This window comes from Pseudoliparis swirei, chromosome 15 (genome assembly GCF_029220125.1).
Source record: "Pseudoliparis swirei isolate HS2019 ecotype Mariana Trench chromosome 15, NWPU_hadal_v1, whole genome shotgun sequence".
NCBI classification, from domain to species: domain Eukaryota; kingdom Metazoa; phylum Chordata; class Actinopteri; order Perciformes; family Liparidae; genus Pseudoliparis; species Pseudoliparis swirei.
The window spans coordinates 21,451,715-21,467,281 of record NC_079402.1 but is presented as its reverse complement, the minus strand read 5'-3'; the positions used below and the strand labels follow the sequence as shown (position 1 = coordinate 21,467,281).

The 15,567-nt window shown below is 39.6% G+C and overlaps 1 protein-coding gene and 1 long non-coding RNA gene across 3 annotated transcripts; both read right to left on the bottom strand.

The window, feature by feature from the left end:
• Nucleotides 1-290: 290 nt before the first annotated feature.
• On the bottom strand, nucleotides 291-1,116 carry LOC130205496 (uncharacterized). Its single transcript, XR_008833930.1, has 2 exons — nucleotides 967-1,116; nucleotides 291-618 (listed from the first exon to the last, which is right to left on the bottom strand). It is a non-coding gene; the product is annotated as an uncharacterized LOC130205496 (long non-coding RNA).
• A 7,430-nt stretch (nucleotides 1,117-8,546) lies between these two features.
• pbdc1 (polysaccharide biosynthesis domain containing 1) lies at nucleotides 8,547-13,299 on the bottom strand. 2 transcript variants are annotated; one of them, XM_056432359.1, is made up of 6 exons: nucleotides 13,207-13,295; nucleotides 12,701-12,766; nucleotides 12,094-12,153; nucleotides 9,038-9,178; nucleotides 8,821-8,932; nucleotides 8,547-8,763 (listed from the first exon to the last, which is right to left on the bottom strand). In XM_056432359.1, the coding sequence occupies exons 1-6, from the start codon at nucleotides 13,234-13,236 to the stop codon at nucleotides 8,672-8,674; spliced, it is 501 nt and encodes a 166-aa protein (XP_056288334.1). In that variant the 5' UTR covers nucleotides 13,237-13,295; the 3' UTR covers nucleotides 8,547-8,671. The 2 variants fall into 2 exon arrangements, with proteins under 2 accessions (XP_056288334.1, XP_056288333.1); XM_056432358.1 differs by having other exon boundaries at nucleotides 8,547-8,932; nucleotides 13,207-13,299.
• Between the last annotated feature and the right edge of the window lie 2,268 nt (nucleotides 13,300-15,567).

Here is a 15,567-nt window from a genome sequence, read left to right as displayed (position 1 = left end):
GTTGGGTCCTAGAGGCCGCCATGTTGTGTTCACATCGTGACTGCAAATAAACCTCATCAGTTTTTACTCCTCGGCTCCGCCTCCATGGTTATGGTTTAAATGTAACAGGGTGTCTACAGGAATAAACCAGTGAAATTTAAGACTTTTTAAGACCATGTTGAAATAAAATTTAAGACCTAACTTACGATGGAAATATACATTAATCTAAATAAACTAATTCAAAGTAAACACACTGATGTCTGTTTAAAATTAACAGTATGGTGTAATGCAAAAGGATAACACAAATGTCATTGCTGTTGTAAATTATATTTATTAATACATTTTCAGAACATTTAAGTCCCATGAACAAATGCTTATATCAAGTAAATATATTTTAAAAATACAGGCAACATAGTTCCTTTTGAACAAAAAAATCTATAAAATAACAATTCCAGCTGCTTTTAAAATGCAAATTCATTTACATAATAGAATGTGTGTGTGTGTGTTCTTATGTCTCTATGTGATGGATGTTTGTGCACAGGTTCATGTCTACTCCTGAGCTTTTGTGAATATACTAGGAAAACAATCCTTTTCAAACTATTAATATAAAAACTTCCAGTTGACATTTGGTCCATTCTCCTGGAAAAAGGAAAGAAAAAAGGCAGACATTAGCCAAACAACAGTCACCACATCTCTTCATGACACCACCACTTCAGATTAATGTCAGACTGGATCAATATGAATGAAAACTATTTTTACAAATTAAGCAACGTGAGCCATCTCTTGAGCCTAGTGAACACTATGAAGACATATTGACAGGTAAACACCACTCTACTACCATACTAAAACTATTTTTAATTAGTTGAATTAATGTGTAGTGCGCCTATGCATAGCTGTTATTAACTTGACACGAGTAAAGCTTAACTATATGAAACACAGACTCATATACATGAGGTTAGTTAATACATATATTTATGTTAGACTTACTTTGAGATGCTGAAGTAGGTCCTGGTGTCACGGCCCATGAGCTCCAGAGGATCCTGACTGGACCTGGTCACTGAACCGAGAGCACATGAAGTCCAGCTGTCTGCTCGCGGTGGTCTGGTCCAGAGTCTCGCGGTGGTCTGGTCCAGAGTCTCGCGGTGGTCTGGTCCAGTGTCTCACTGCGGTCAACTCAGCCGACACTCGGATCTCCGTGGTCAACTCAGCCGACACTTAAATTGCTGTGCGCCTATAGACTGATGTTGACGGTAAACGCATTCGATCGAGCGCGAGGGTTTTGATAAAGTTAGCGGACGGATTCACGTGACACAACATCCGGTTTTGCAAAGTTAGCGGAAAGAACTACGTGACACAACATCCGTTTTTCAAAATAAGATGTCGACAAATCATACACTAGCATATACAAGTAAACAATTAACTGATTTTGAATCTTTATAGATCGTTTATGAGATTTAGCTTCAATTATGCTAACATTAAAACGTGTTTACTGTACCAAGGAAGAGTTTATAAAAATAAAACTCAGACTTTTGTATATTAAAAAAATCCTGTATATAGATTTCCCCAACAGTTCCAGGAAATGAATGATGCAGCTGTGTTCAAGACAGTCCTGACTTCCATTATCCTGGGAATCAGACATATCTACGTTCCCAATTGGGAGATATTTCAAAGTAAAAGTCCTAAATGTTTACGAGAAATCGGTCATTTCTTTCATGTTTGAAGTGCTTTATATACATTTTTCCTCATAATGCCCGGCATTGACTGATGCAGCTGTGTTCAGGACAATCCAGTCTTCCATTATCCTGGGAATAAGACATATCTACAGACCCAATTTGGAGATATTTCAAATTAAAAGTCCTAAATGTTTAAAGAAATCGGTCATTTCTTTCATGTTCGAAGTGCTTTATCTATGTTTTTCCCCATAATGCCCGGCATTGACTGATGCAGCTGTGCTCAGGACAATCCAGACTTCCATTATCCTGGGAATCAGACATATCTACGGACCCAATTTGGAGATATTTCAAATTAAAAATCCAAAATCTTTAGAGAAATCGGTCATTTCTTTCATTTTTAAAGAAATCGGTCATTTCTTTCATGTTTGAAGTGCTTTATCTATGTTTTTCCCCATAATGCCCAGCATTGACTGATGCAGCTGTGATCAGGACAATCCAGACTTCCATTATCCTGGGAATCAGACATATCTACGGACCCAATTTGGAGATATTTCAAATTAAATGTCCTAAATGTTTAAAGAAATCGGTCATTTCTTTCATGTTCGAAGTGCTTTATCTATGTTTTTCCCCATAATGCCCGGCATTGACTGATGCAGCTGTGTTCAGGACAATCCAGACTTCCATTATCCTGGGAATCAGACATATCTACGTTCCCAATTGGGAGATATTTCAAAGTAAAAGTCCTAAATGTTTACGAGAAATCGGTCATTTCTTTCATGTTTGAAGTGCTTTATATACATTTTTCCTCATAATGCCCGGCATTGACTGATGCAGCTGTGTTCAGGACAATCCAGACTTCCATTATCCTGGGAATCAGACATATCTACGTTCCCAATTGGGAGATATTTCAAAGTAAAAGTCCTAAATGTTTACGAGAAATCGGTCATTTCTTTCATGTTTGAAGTGCTTTATATACATTTTTCCTCATAATGCCCGGCATTGACTGATGCAGCTGTGTTCAGGACAATCCAGACTTCCATTATCCTGGGAATAAGACATATCTACGGACCCAATTTGGAGATATTTCAAATTAAAGTCCTAAATGTTTAAAGAAATCGGTCATTTCTTTCATGTTTGAAGTGCTTTATCTATGTTTTTCCCCATAATGCCCGGCATTGACTCATGCAGCTGTGTTCAGGACAATCCAGACTTCCATTATCCCGGGAATCAGACATATCTACGGACCCAATTGGGAGATATTTCAAATTAAAAGTCCTAAATGTTTAAAGAAATCGGTCATTTCTTTCATGTTCGAAGTGCTTTATCTATGTTTTTCCCCATAATGCCACGCACACACAGACAGACAGACACACACTCACACACACAGAATGACAGACACACACGCACACAGACACACACTCTCACACACAGACACACACATACAGACACATACATACAAACACAGGCAGAATCTCACACACGCACGCACACACACACACACGCATACTCTGCAGACTGACCCTTGACCTCCCAATTGTCTCTCAGATATAACCCTACTGCTTTATATTTAATATATTATATTTACCTAAATACAATAATTTGAGGTCATGAGGGGAATCCCCTTCAAAACTTTCACAAGAGAGAATTGTCACCGTGCCAATAACCCTTATACGATCCTTAAAACCAGTCTTTTAGTTAATTTGTCATACTTTCAATCAACTCAAAGATGTGGATCCTTTTCAAATTCAAAGAAGGCAATTGGGAGGTCAAGGGTCAGTCTGCAGAGTATGCGTGTGTGTGTGTGTGTGTGTGCGTGCGTGTGTGAGATTCTGCCTGTGTTTGTATGTATGTGTCTGTATGTGTGTGTCTGTGTGTGAGAGTGTGTGTCTGTGTGTCTGTCATTCTGTGTGTGTGAGTGTGTGTCTGTCTGTCTGTGTGTGCGTGTGTAAGAGTGTGTGCGTATGAGTGTGTCTGTGTGTGAGTATGTGTGTCTCTGCCTATGTGTGTGTGTACGTATGTGTGTCTGTGTTTCTGTCAGTGTGTGTGTGTCTGTGTGTGTGTGTGTGTGTGAAACAATGTATTAGTTTGCATGCATATCAGTGGAAGTTGAAGGGTAAATCATGTTTTATTAACAATTCCCAAATTATTTCCCAGATTTTTCCGGGTAAACATATATAAAGCACCTCAAACATTAAGTAAATTACCGATTACTTGTAAACATTTAGGACATTTACTTTGAAATATCTCCCAATTGGGTCCGTAGATATGTCTGATTCCCGGGATAATGGAAGTCTGGATTGTCCTGAACACAGCTGCATCAGTCAATGCCGGGCATTATGGGGAAAAACATAGATAAAGCACTTCGAACATGAAAGAAATGACCGATTTCTTTAAACATTTAGGACTTTTAATTTGAAATATCTCCAAATTGGGTCCGTAGATATGTCTGATTCCCAGGATAATGGAAGTCTGGATTGTCCTGAATACAGCTGCATCAGTCAATGCCGGGCATTATGGGGAAAAACATAGATAAAGCACTTCAAACATGAAAGAAATGACCGATTTCTTTAAACATTTAGGACTTTTAATTTGAAATATCTCCCAATTGGGTCCGTAGATATGTCTGATTCCCGGGATAATGGAAGTCTGGATTGTCCTGAACACAGCTGCATCAGTCAATGCCGGGCATTATGGGGAAAAACATAGATAAAGCACTTCAAACATGAAAGAAATGACCGATTTCTTCAAACATGAAAGAAATGACCGATTTCTTTAAACATTTAGGACTTTTAATTTGAAATATCTCCCAATTGGGTCCGTAGATATGTCTTATTCCCAGGATAATGGAAGTCTGGATTGTCCTGAACACAGCTGCATCAGTCAATGCCAGGCATTATGGGGAAAAACATAGATAAAGCACTTCGAACATGAAAGAAATGACCGATTTCTTTAAACATTTAGGACTTTTAATTTGAAATATCTCCAAATTGGGTGCGTAGATATGTCTGATTCCCAGGATAATGTAAGTCTGGATTGTCCTGAACACAGCTGCATCAGTCAATGCCGGGCATTATGGGGAAAAACATAGATAAAGCACTTCAAACATGAAAGAAATGACCGATTTCTTTAAACATTTAGGACTTTTAATTTGAAATATCTCCCAATTGGGTCCGTAGATATGTCTTATTCCCAGGATAATGGAAGTCTGGATTGTCCTGAACACAGCTGCATCAGTCAATGCCGGGCATTATGGGGAAGAACATAGATAAAGCACTTCAAACATGAAAGAAATGACCGATTTCTTTAAAAATGAAAGAAATGACCGATTTCTCTAAAGATTTTGGACTTTTAATTTGAAATATCTCCAAATTGGGGCCGTAGCAGGGCTCCAGACTAACTTTTTTAACTAGGAGCACAGTCGCTCCTAACTTAAAATGTTAGGGGCGCAAGCAGAAAATTTAGGGGCGCACTTTTTCCTGGGTCAAAATGGGTCTTGGGTGGTCCCAAATTTTTTTTTGCCGCGCTATGCGCGCACCTTCTATTCATGCAGTCGAGCTATTGAGTGCGTGATCAGCAGCTGGCCGCTCTGCCGTGATACGCGCACACAGGTGAGCACACCTCCTTGAAACATACTATTGAGAACATATTCGCTGACATGAACCTGATGAACACAGTTGTTTTTTGTTTTTTCAACGCAGACTTTTTTTTGCCTTAGGCGCTCGGGATTTGTCATAGGCGCTCGGGAAAACGGCTTAGGCGCGCGCCCAAATTTTCTCTGCAGGAAAAACCCTGACACACTATAAATCGACTTGCAAAGTTTTCCCATCATTTTTACTGTATTACTGATAAATAATTTGACAATATACAATCTTATGCCTGTTTGCCTTCATGAACTGCAAAACATTCACAACAGAGAACTCTTCAGAAGTTACTGTATTGAGTTTAAACATATTTGAAGAGAAAACATACCTTGAGCATGTGCATGTTGCACTTCGATGTGGCCAATCAAAACATTTGTTGGTTTCTAGAGATGCACCGATCAGGTTTTTGGTGCCGATCACTGATCACTGAAATCAGTATCTGCCGATCACCGATAATACCGATCACCGATCACTGAAATCAGTATCTGCCGATCACCGATAATACCGATCACCGATCACTGAAATCAGTATCTGCCGATCCGATAATACCAATCACCGATCACGGTGTTGATTGAAGCATTCTATTTATTGTGTAGCATTATTGCCTAGGACTATGAGGAAATACATATATAAAGCAACTCAAACATTAAAGAAATTACCGATTTCTTTAAACATTTAGAACTTTTACTTTGAAAATTTTCCTAATTGATACATTAAAATTGTTTGATTGCTATTGTAGGGGATTTCAGATATGTATGGAACACATCTGCATCATTCATTTCCTGGAACTCTTGGGGAAATCTATATACAGGACTTTTCTTAACATACAAAAGACTGACTAATTTTTATAAACTCTTCCTTGGTACAGTAAACATTTTAATGTTAGCATAATTTAAGCTAAATCTCAGAAACTATCTATAAAGATACAACATCAGTTCATTGTTTACTTTTATATGTTAGTGTATGATTTGTCGACATCTTATTTTGATAAACGGATGTTGTTTCACGTGGTTCTTTCCGCTAACTTTGCAAAACCGGATGTTGTCACTTAAATCCTTCCGCTAACGTTATCAAAACCCTCGCGCGCTCCAGATCGAATGCGTTTACCGTGAACATCAGTCTATAAGGGCTCAGACATGTGAGAGTCGGCTGAGTTGACCCAGAGATTCAACTCGGGGGACGGGGACGCCGCTCGGTGGTGAGGATCCCCTCGTGGACCTCTCACTCTGCGGCCCTCGCCCTCGTTGCGTCTCCGTTGCGGTGCGCCTCTTTTCACACATTAGCCCCCCCCCCCTCTCACACACAGGCCAGCCTTCTTCTTCTTCGGTTTTCGTCTCCTTTCTTCTTCTTCTGGAGTTAATGTCGGTTAGCAAACCAGTCATTCAGGCATTACCGCTAACTATAGTGGGCTGAAGTGTAGAACAAGTTTGTAAACAACAAAAATATTTCATAACAAAAAAAAGAAATCTGCTAATTTACTGGTCGCGCATGCGCGAGTTGATGAAAAATTTACTCGCACTGTGTCTAATTTTAGGCGCAAAATGCGACCATTTGGTCGCAGTCTGGAGCCCTGCGTAGATATGTCTGATTCCCAGGATAATGGAAGTCTGGATTGTCCTGAACACAGCTGCATCAGTCAATGCCGGGCATTATGGGGAAAAACACAGATAAAGCACTTCAAACATGAAAGAAATGACCGATTTCTTTAAACATGAAAGAAATGACCGATTTCTCTAAAGATTTTGGATTTTTAATTTGAAATATCTCCAAATTGGGACCGTAAATATGTCTGATTCCCAGGATAATGGAAGTCCGGATTGTCCTGAATACAGCTGCATCAATCAATGCCAGGCATTATGGGGAAAAACAGATATAAAGCACTTCAAACATGTAAGAAATGACCGATGTCTTTAATCATTTTGGACTTTTAATTTGAAATATCTCCAAATTGGGACAGTAAATATGTCTGATTCCCAGGATAATGGAAGTCTGGATTGTCCTAAACACAGCTGCATCAGTCAATGCCGGGCATTATGAGGAAAAACATATATAAAGCACTTCAAACATGAAAGAAATGACCGATTTCTTTAAACAGGAATTTTTTATCATACAAAGTCTGAGTTTTATTTTTATAAACTCTTCCTTGGTCCAGTAAAACGTTTTAATGTTAGCATAATTTAAGCTAAATCTCAGAAACGATCTAGAAAGATTCAAAATCAGTTAATTGTTTACTTGTATATGCTAGTGTATGATTTGTCGACATCTTATTTTGAAAAACGGATGTTGTTTCACGTAGTTCTTTCCGCTAACTTTGTAAAACCGGATGTTGTGTCACGTGAATCCTGCCGCTAACTTTATCAAAACCCTTGCGCGCTCCCGATCGAATGCGTTTACCGTGAACATCAGTCTATAGGTGCACAGAAATTTAAGTGTCGGCTGAGTTGACCAAGGAGATCCGAGTGTCGGCTGAGTTGACCGCAGTAGAGTACTGCGGTGGTCTGGTCCAGAGTCTCGCGGTGGTCTGGTCCAGAGTCTCGTGATGGTCTGGTCCAGAGTCTCGCGGTGGTCTGGTCCAGAGTCTCGTGGAACAGAATGAAGAACGCACTGCAGCGTTGGTCTTCGGTGATGAGCTCTTTGTTGCAAGGCGCTGGATTTCCTCCGGTGACCTCCAGCGTTGTAGTTGACGTTGTTGCTGGCGGCGGAGCAGGAGCTAGCGGCGGAGCAGCAGCTAGCCCCGCGGGCTGCTGGCGGCCTTCGCTAGTCTCTGTGCTTCTTGCTCTGCACGTGAGATTCCACCGCTGGAAAGTCTCGCGACACATAACGCAGCTTCAGAAGCATTTCACCGACCGTGACCAGAAACACTCGTTCTTTTCAAGCCGTTGTTGAACTTGCATCCTGCCATGTTTTCTAAAGTAGCCGATGCTTCACGTTGTCGGGGATGGGACCGAATACGCGGGGCCCCTTTAAGAGAAGGGGCGTGGCCCCGGTGACACCAGAGACACCGCAGAGCGACCGGAGCAAACTACGGACCTGGCGGAACAGATTGCCTCATATTCGTAATGACATGACACCCAAAAAATTTAAGACCAATCCAATCTGAATTTAAGACTTTTTAAGACTTTTTAAGGCCTTATTTTTAGGAAAAGCAATTTAAGACTTTTTAAGAACCCGCGGACACCCTGTGTAATGAGTCATACCCCCCTCCCTGTAGCCCCTCCTTGCAGCCACTGTTATTATTTACAATTTATTCAGAAAAAATGCATCAGACTTTATTTGTGGTTTCCAAAGTTACAAGAAAATAAAACAAACTTCACTAAATTAGAAAGCGTGGAGGGTCCTGGGTGGAGGTTCTGGGTCTGGGTGGAGGTCCTGATTCTTCTAGCTCTTGGACTTCTGGGACAGGAACACGGTGTCGTTGGACCCTTCTCTGTTTCGGGCGACTTCAACAGCAAAGAACTGAACCCTGGTGGCTGGAGACACAAAAGTTGTTGTTGTTGTTGATGATGAACAGTGCGATACCAACAGACCGAAGATGGAGTTCTCCTCGCTGTAGTCGCGCTCGGCGTCCAGGCGGAGCAGCGTGCCATAGTTGAAGTCCTCCACGAGTCCTTCAAAGCGGTTACAGAACGGACGCCAGACCTGAAACATCAACAAGAACCTGAAGAGACCAGGAGGACCCTTAAGAACCCTTCTGTGGTTCCACCTCTTCAGGACTAGGTCTCACCCCCTCAGACCAGGTCTCACCTCCTTGGCCCCCTCAGACTTCAGGTCCTCGGTCGTCAGCCGCTTCACGTCCAGGTCCTTGAAGGTTCCTCTGAAGTCGGAGTAGATCTCATCATCGAGCTTCGTGAGCTTCAGGAACTTTGGATCCACTGAAGAGATGAGCTGGAAATGTAAATATCTAAATATATATACACATATATAAATATATATATATACACACTGAAGAGATGAGCTGAAAAAAATATATATATATACATAATATATAATATACAGGCACGTGCACAGACATTTTGGGGGGCAGGTGCTCAAACCAAAGAAAAGGGCACCCAATGGCAAAACAATATTCTGACAGAGTTGAAGCATTAGCAGCAATACACTGATGATGCAATACATCCTCGACCTGCGTTTCCTCTGACAGCATCAGACCACTAGCTTACATTTTCTTTATGAATAAAGATGAATTATTATATAGCAACAACAGTACAAGCGTTCTGATTGGCTAATGGGTCGTCATGCCAGCCACGTATCGCCCTCCTCGCCAGGGGCGTCTCTAGGATTTGGATACATCTGGGGCTTAGCCAATGCAGCTTAGATAGAATGAGCTATATTGATAGACATCAACAGCCAAGAGCAGTGGTCCTCAAACTAAGGCCCGCGGGCCGAATACGGCCCGCCTCCACATTTGGCCCGGCCCTCTGAACAATACCAGAGAGGCATTATGATTTTTTTTTTTCAGTCTGGCCACGCAGATCCTAGACTAGCCCCTGTTAAATAGAACGGAATAAGAACTCTCTCTCTCTCTTCTCTCTCTCTACTCTAACGTCAGTAAACAGCTGGACGAGGCTTTGAAATCACAGATTTCGTGAGTTTATGTTTTATTATTTTAGGAAACGTCGGACCAGTTGTGACGTCATGTTTTCAGCAGCGCTAATGTTGTGGTTGATTTATCACAAAACAACGTCAGGGGACAAACGCCGTCATGACCTGTTTGTCTGGTGCTGCCGGTCAGAGGAGAAGGGGGGGGAGGGGGGGGCTCTATCTGTGCACGTGCCTGTATATATACATATATATATTTATTTATACATATAAATATATATACACACTGAAGAGATGAGCTGGAAATATATATATAAATATATATTTATATAAATATATACAAATATAAATATACACACTGAAGAGATGAGCTGAAAATATATATATATATATATATATATATACATATACATATACACTACCGTTCAAAAGTTTGGGATCACTTAGAAATGTCCTTATTTTTCAAAGAAAAGCATTGTTTTTTTCAATGAAGATAACATTAAATCAATCAGAAATACACTCTATACATTGTTAATGTGGTAAATGACTATTCTAGGTGGAAACGTCTGGTTTCTAATGAAATATCTCCAGAGGTGTATAGAGGCCCATTTCCATCAACGATCACTCCAGTGTTCTAATGGTACATTGTGTTTGATCATCGCCTTAGAAGACTAATGTCTGATTAGAAAACCCTTGAAAACCCTTGTGCAATTATGTTAGCACAGCTGAAAACTGTTTTGCTGATGAGAGAAGCTATAAAACTGGCCTTCCTTTGAGCTAGTTGATTATCTGGAGCATCACATTTGTGGGTTCGATAAGACTCTCAAAATGGCCAGAAAAAAAGAAGTTTCCTGTGAAACTCGCCAGTCTATTCTTGTTCTTAGAAATGAAGGCTATTCCATGCGAGAAATTGCAAAGAAACTGAAGATTTCCTGCAGCGGTGTGTACTACTCCCTTCAGAGAACAGCACAAACGGGCTCTAACCAGAGCAGAAAGAGAAGTGGGAGGCCCCGGTGCACAACTCAGCAAGAAGACAAGTACATTAGAGTCTCTAGTTTGAGAAATAGACGCCTCACAGGTCCTCAACTGGCAGCTTCTTTAAATGGTACCATAAACGCCAGTGTCAGCGTCGACAGTGAAGAGGCGACTCCGGGATGCTGGCCTTCTAGGCAGAGTGGCAAAGAAAAGCCATATCTGAGACTGGCCAATAAAAAGAAAAGATTGGTATGGGCAAAAGAACACAGGCATTGGACAGAGGAAGATTGGGAAAAGGTGTTCTGGACAGATGAATCCAAGTTTGAGGTGTTTGGATCACACAGAAGAACATTTGTGAGATGCAGAACAGGTGAAAAGATGCTGGAAGAGTGCCTGACACCATCTGTCAAGCATGGTGGAGGTCATGTGATGGTCTGGGGCTGCTTTGGTGCTGGTAAAGTGGGAGATTTGTACCAGGTAAAAGGGATTTTAAATAAGGAAGGCTATCACTCCATTTTGCAACGCCATGCCATACCCTGTGGGAAGCGCTTGATTGGAGCCAATTTCCTCCAACAGGACAATGACCCAAAGCACACCTCCACATTGTGCAAGAACTATTGAGGGAAGAAGCAGCTGGTCTGCTGTCTGTAATGGAGTGGCCAGTCACCAGATCTCAACCCCATTGAGCTGTTGTGGGAGCAGCTTGACCGTATGGTCCGCAAGAAGTGCCCATCAAGCCAATCCAACTTGTGGAGGTGCTTCAGGAAGCGTGGGGTGACATTTCAACAGATTACCTCAACAAATTAACAACTAGAATGCCAAAGGTCTGCAATGCTGGAATTGCTGCAAAAGGAGCATTCTTTGACAAAAGCAAAGTTTGAAGAAAAAAATTAATACTTCAAATACAAATCATTATTTCTAACCTTGTCAATGTCTTGACTATATTTTCTATACATTTTGCAACTCATTTGATAAATAAAAGTGTGAGTTTTCATGGAAAACACGAAATTGTCTGGGTGATCCCAAACTTTTGAACGGTAGTGTATATACATATATAGTATATATACATATAAATATATATACACACTGAAGAGATGAGCTGGAAATATATATGTATATATTTATATAAATATATAATATATATACATATATAAATATATGTGTGTGTGTGTATATAAGTACACAAAGTACTCACATTGAAGTACACCTCTGCATGGTTGTATATATGTGTGTATATATGTGTGTTTGTATATATATATATGTGTTTAAGTACACAAAGTACTCACATTGAAGTAGATCTCTGCGTGGTTGTAGGCCTTCATGGCCCACATGGCCTCCAGTTGTGGCTGAAAGACAAACAGGTCAGAGGTTACAGGAGGCTGCTGTTCAAGCCCAGTGCATTCTGGGAGATTTCTACCACTTCCTCCATCACGGAGCATCATGGGAGGTCTATAAATAAATGTAATAAACAAATGTAATAAATACATTTAATAAATACATTTAATAAACACATTTAATAAATACATTTATTAAATACATTTAATAAATATATTTAATAAACACATTTAATAAATACATTTGATAAATATATTTAATAAACACATTTAATAAATACATTTAATAAATACATTTAATAAATATATTTAATAAACACATTTAAAAAATACATTTATTAAATACAATTAATAAATATATTTAATAAACACATTTAATAAATACATTTAAGAAATACATTTAAGAAACAGATTTATTAAACACATTTAATAAATATATTTAATAAATACATTTAATGTGTGTACATTGTGTGTGTGTGTATGTGTGTACATTTTCTGCTTCAGTACTCATTCCTGACACTGAACATATTTACTGTGAATACTTAAAATATACACTTACGTCGTTCCCATAAGCTTCTGCTGGGAGAGACAGCGCATGCGCAACTGCTGAGGCTCCGCCCACTCCCTGTGAACACAGAACTCACGTCAATACATGCAGTTTATTATATATAGTAACCTAGTTCTGTATGAATAATATCAATGCAGGAATATTCATATAAATAAAAGGAGTATTTATATAAATGCAAGGAGTATTGACGTGAATAACAGGAGCTACGTAGTTTATGTATTCGTGTTACGGCGGAATGGGTCGTTCATCTAGAAAATTACCCAAATGAAGTCAAACAATAAACAATATAACGCGCTCTGTCAACCCTGTGACGTCATGAGAACACGTGTTTCCTGACCAGCTAGCTAGCGTTAGCGCCGTTAGCTCCTTGTGGCGCTCCGGTACGCCGTGACACTCGTGATCTCTCAGGCGGGTTTCGGAAGGTTCGGTGAAGCCAAACGGTGAAAGTCGCTTTAATAAGAAGCCCAAGAAGACGTCAGAGAGCTTGTGATTCCTACCAGAGAGGCCAGCACTTCGTCCGACGCCATTTCGCTCAACCAAAGATCGTATCTACAGTTAAGATGCACTACTACGCATGCGCTTTTCGTTCTCGGTAATCTCCCAACTGCAATAGCGAGGAAACACAACAGCAGAGATAATATATAATACAAATATTAAATATATTATTGTATATGTAATGTTATAATATGGGTCGTTATTCTGTTTATGGGCTAATTACAATAACACAATATTGTAGGAGCACGATCGTCGAACGGAGTGGACCATCGCTTCATTTATTTCACTCTGCTAAACTCTGACGACTCTGGGTTGTCACGTGATTTAAAGGGCCAGTGTCACAGTTAAAGACGAAACAAATATACATATATATATATATATTTATATACATTATCAGAAATCGTGAACAAATGTAACTCTCGAAAATTATGAACCAGAATGTATTTAACCATTTTACAATTGTAATAACTTTTGGGCACAAGTTTATGGAGGACTTAAAATGACTTATATATAAATAAATAAATAAATGAATGCATGAATAAATACAATAATAAATAAATAAATGCTTAAATAAATGTATAAATAAATAAATAAATACAAGAATAAATGTATAAATACAGGAATGAATAAATATAAGTTGTAACTCAACAGGACATCATTAAATAAATATATCTCTATATTTCTGTATTTCTTCATTTATTTATTTCTCTATTTACGTGTCCATACGTATTTCTTCATTTATTTATGTGTGACATTTACGTGTCCGTATATTCAAATGAGCTGGGCGGTCCGAACCTCATTGTTGAACAGGATTGGTCAAGTCGGGGAGCAAGACAGAAGCAATCGATCCCTAGCACTTGGACCTGTAGACCAACAGTGTTTATAATGCATTCTTGTCTGTACATTCTAAATACTACTGTTGTTGAGTCACGGAATTTAATTTAAGGATGTTTTCAGCCGAGAAGTTAGTAGTTTAAGCATCAAATCTGTGGTCGGTTTATCGAGATTCAGCCTAATAAGGATATGCGACGGAGATTTGAGGTCCTGCTCGCGGGACCAGTGAGCTCCGGGCGGTCAGCGCGCTGTGTGGCCGCCGAGAGAAGCCTGATCTCGGCAGGACTTTTTGAAATGCTCCGCTGGCTCTGACGTCTCCGTAGCGGCTAAACATGAGATATAATTAGGTTTTGGAGGATCTAAAGAGCACAAAGAGTTTATTATTTATTAAAAGATAACGTTACGTCAATTTGACTGAGGGTTACGATTCACAACTTCATATTGTAGAGACCCTGGGTCAGGAAAGCTACGTGACGTTGTATAGTTATTACCGTTTATTCGTAGCCTACGCCAAACGACAGTGAACACCGCAACACATTCTACTCCACTGTAAAGTATTTGACAGTGAATAATTGGAGGAAATTCATGAGCAAGAACAGTTGATGTGGTGACGTCACAAGACCAGAAAGACCGTCCTGCGTCCTCGAGAGTCCGGACTCCCAAGACCAGACTCACAAGACCAGACTCCAAGAAAACACGAGTCTGTATTCAGTGTACTGAAATGATAAACGGCTGAAGTCAAAAAGCTGTCTAGGCTAACTTCTGCTAACGGTTAGCTGAGCGAGCCAACTTCAGCTTCATGTGCCAGGCAGAAGTAGTAGAGCACAACACACCAGGTGCATCACACTCCTGTGACCAATCATGCTTTAGACAGAGGTTCGGACCGCCCAGCTCATTTGAATATACGGACACGTAAATGTCACACATAAATAAATGAAGAAATACCTGTGGACACGTAAATAGAGAAATAAATAAATGAAGAAATACAGAAATGTAGAGATATATTTATTTAATGATGTCCTGTTGATTTATAACGTATATTTATTAATTCCTATATTTATTTATTTATTAATACATTTATTTAAGCATTTATTTATTTATACATTTATTCATGCATTTATTTATTTATTCCTATATTTATTCATGCATTTATTTATTTATACATAAGTCATTTTGAGTCCTCCATACAAGTTAAAGAAAATATTTAGTGACTTAAATGAATTGAAATTGACGGAATGATTTATATTTGAGTTTAAAGAAACAAAACAACCTCATAACATTTAATACAGACATATTTTTTATTGATTATTGACTCTTTTGAATAATCAACTGGATGTAGTTCATCATAGTAAAGGATTATCATATCATATCATATAATGCAGTTTGCGAAGTCACCATGACACATCTTCCTCCTCCTCCTCCTCCCCATCGGCATAAAAGCAGCTCGTCACTCCCCGCCCCCCTTTCCTCTCCTCTCCTCCTCCTCCCTCCCCCCCTCTCCTCTCCTCCGCTCTTCTCCGCCCTTCCCC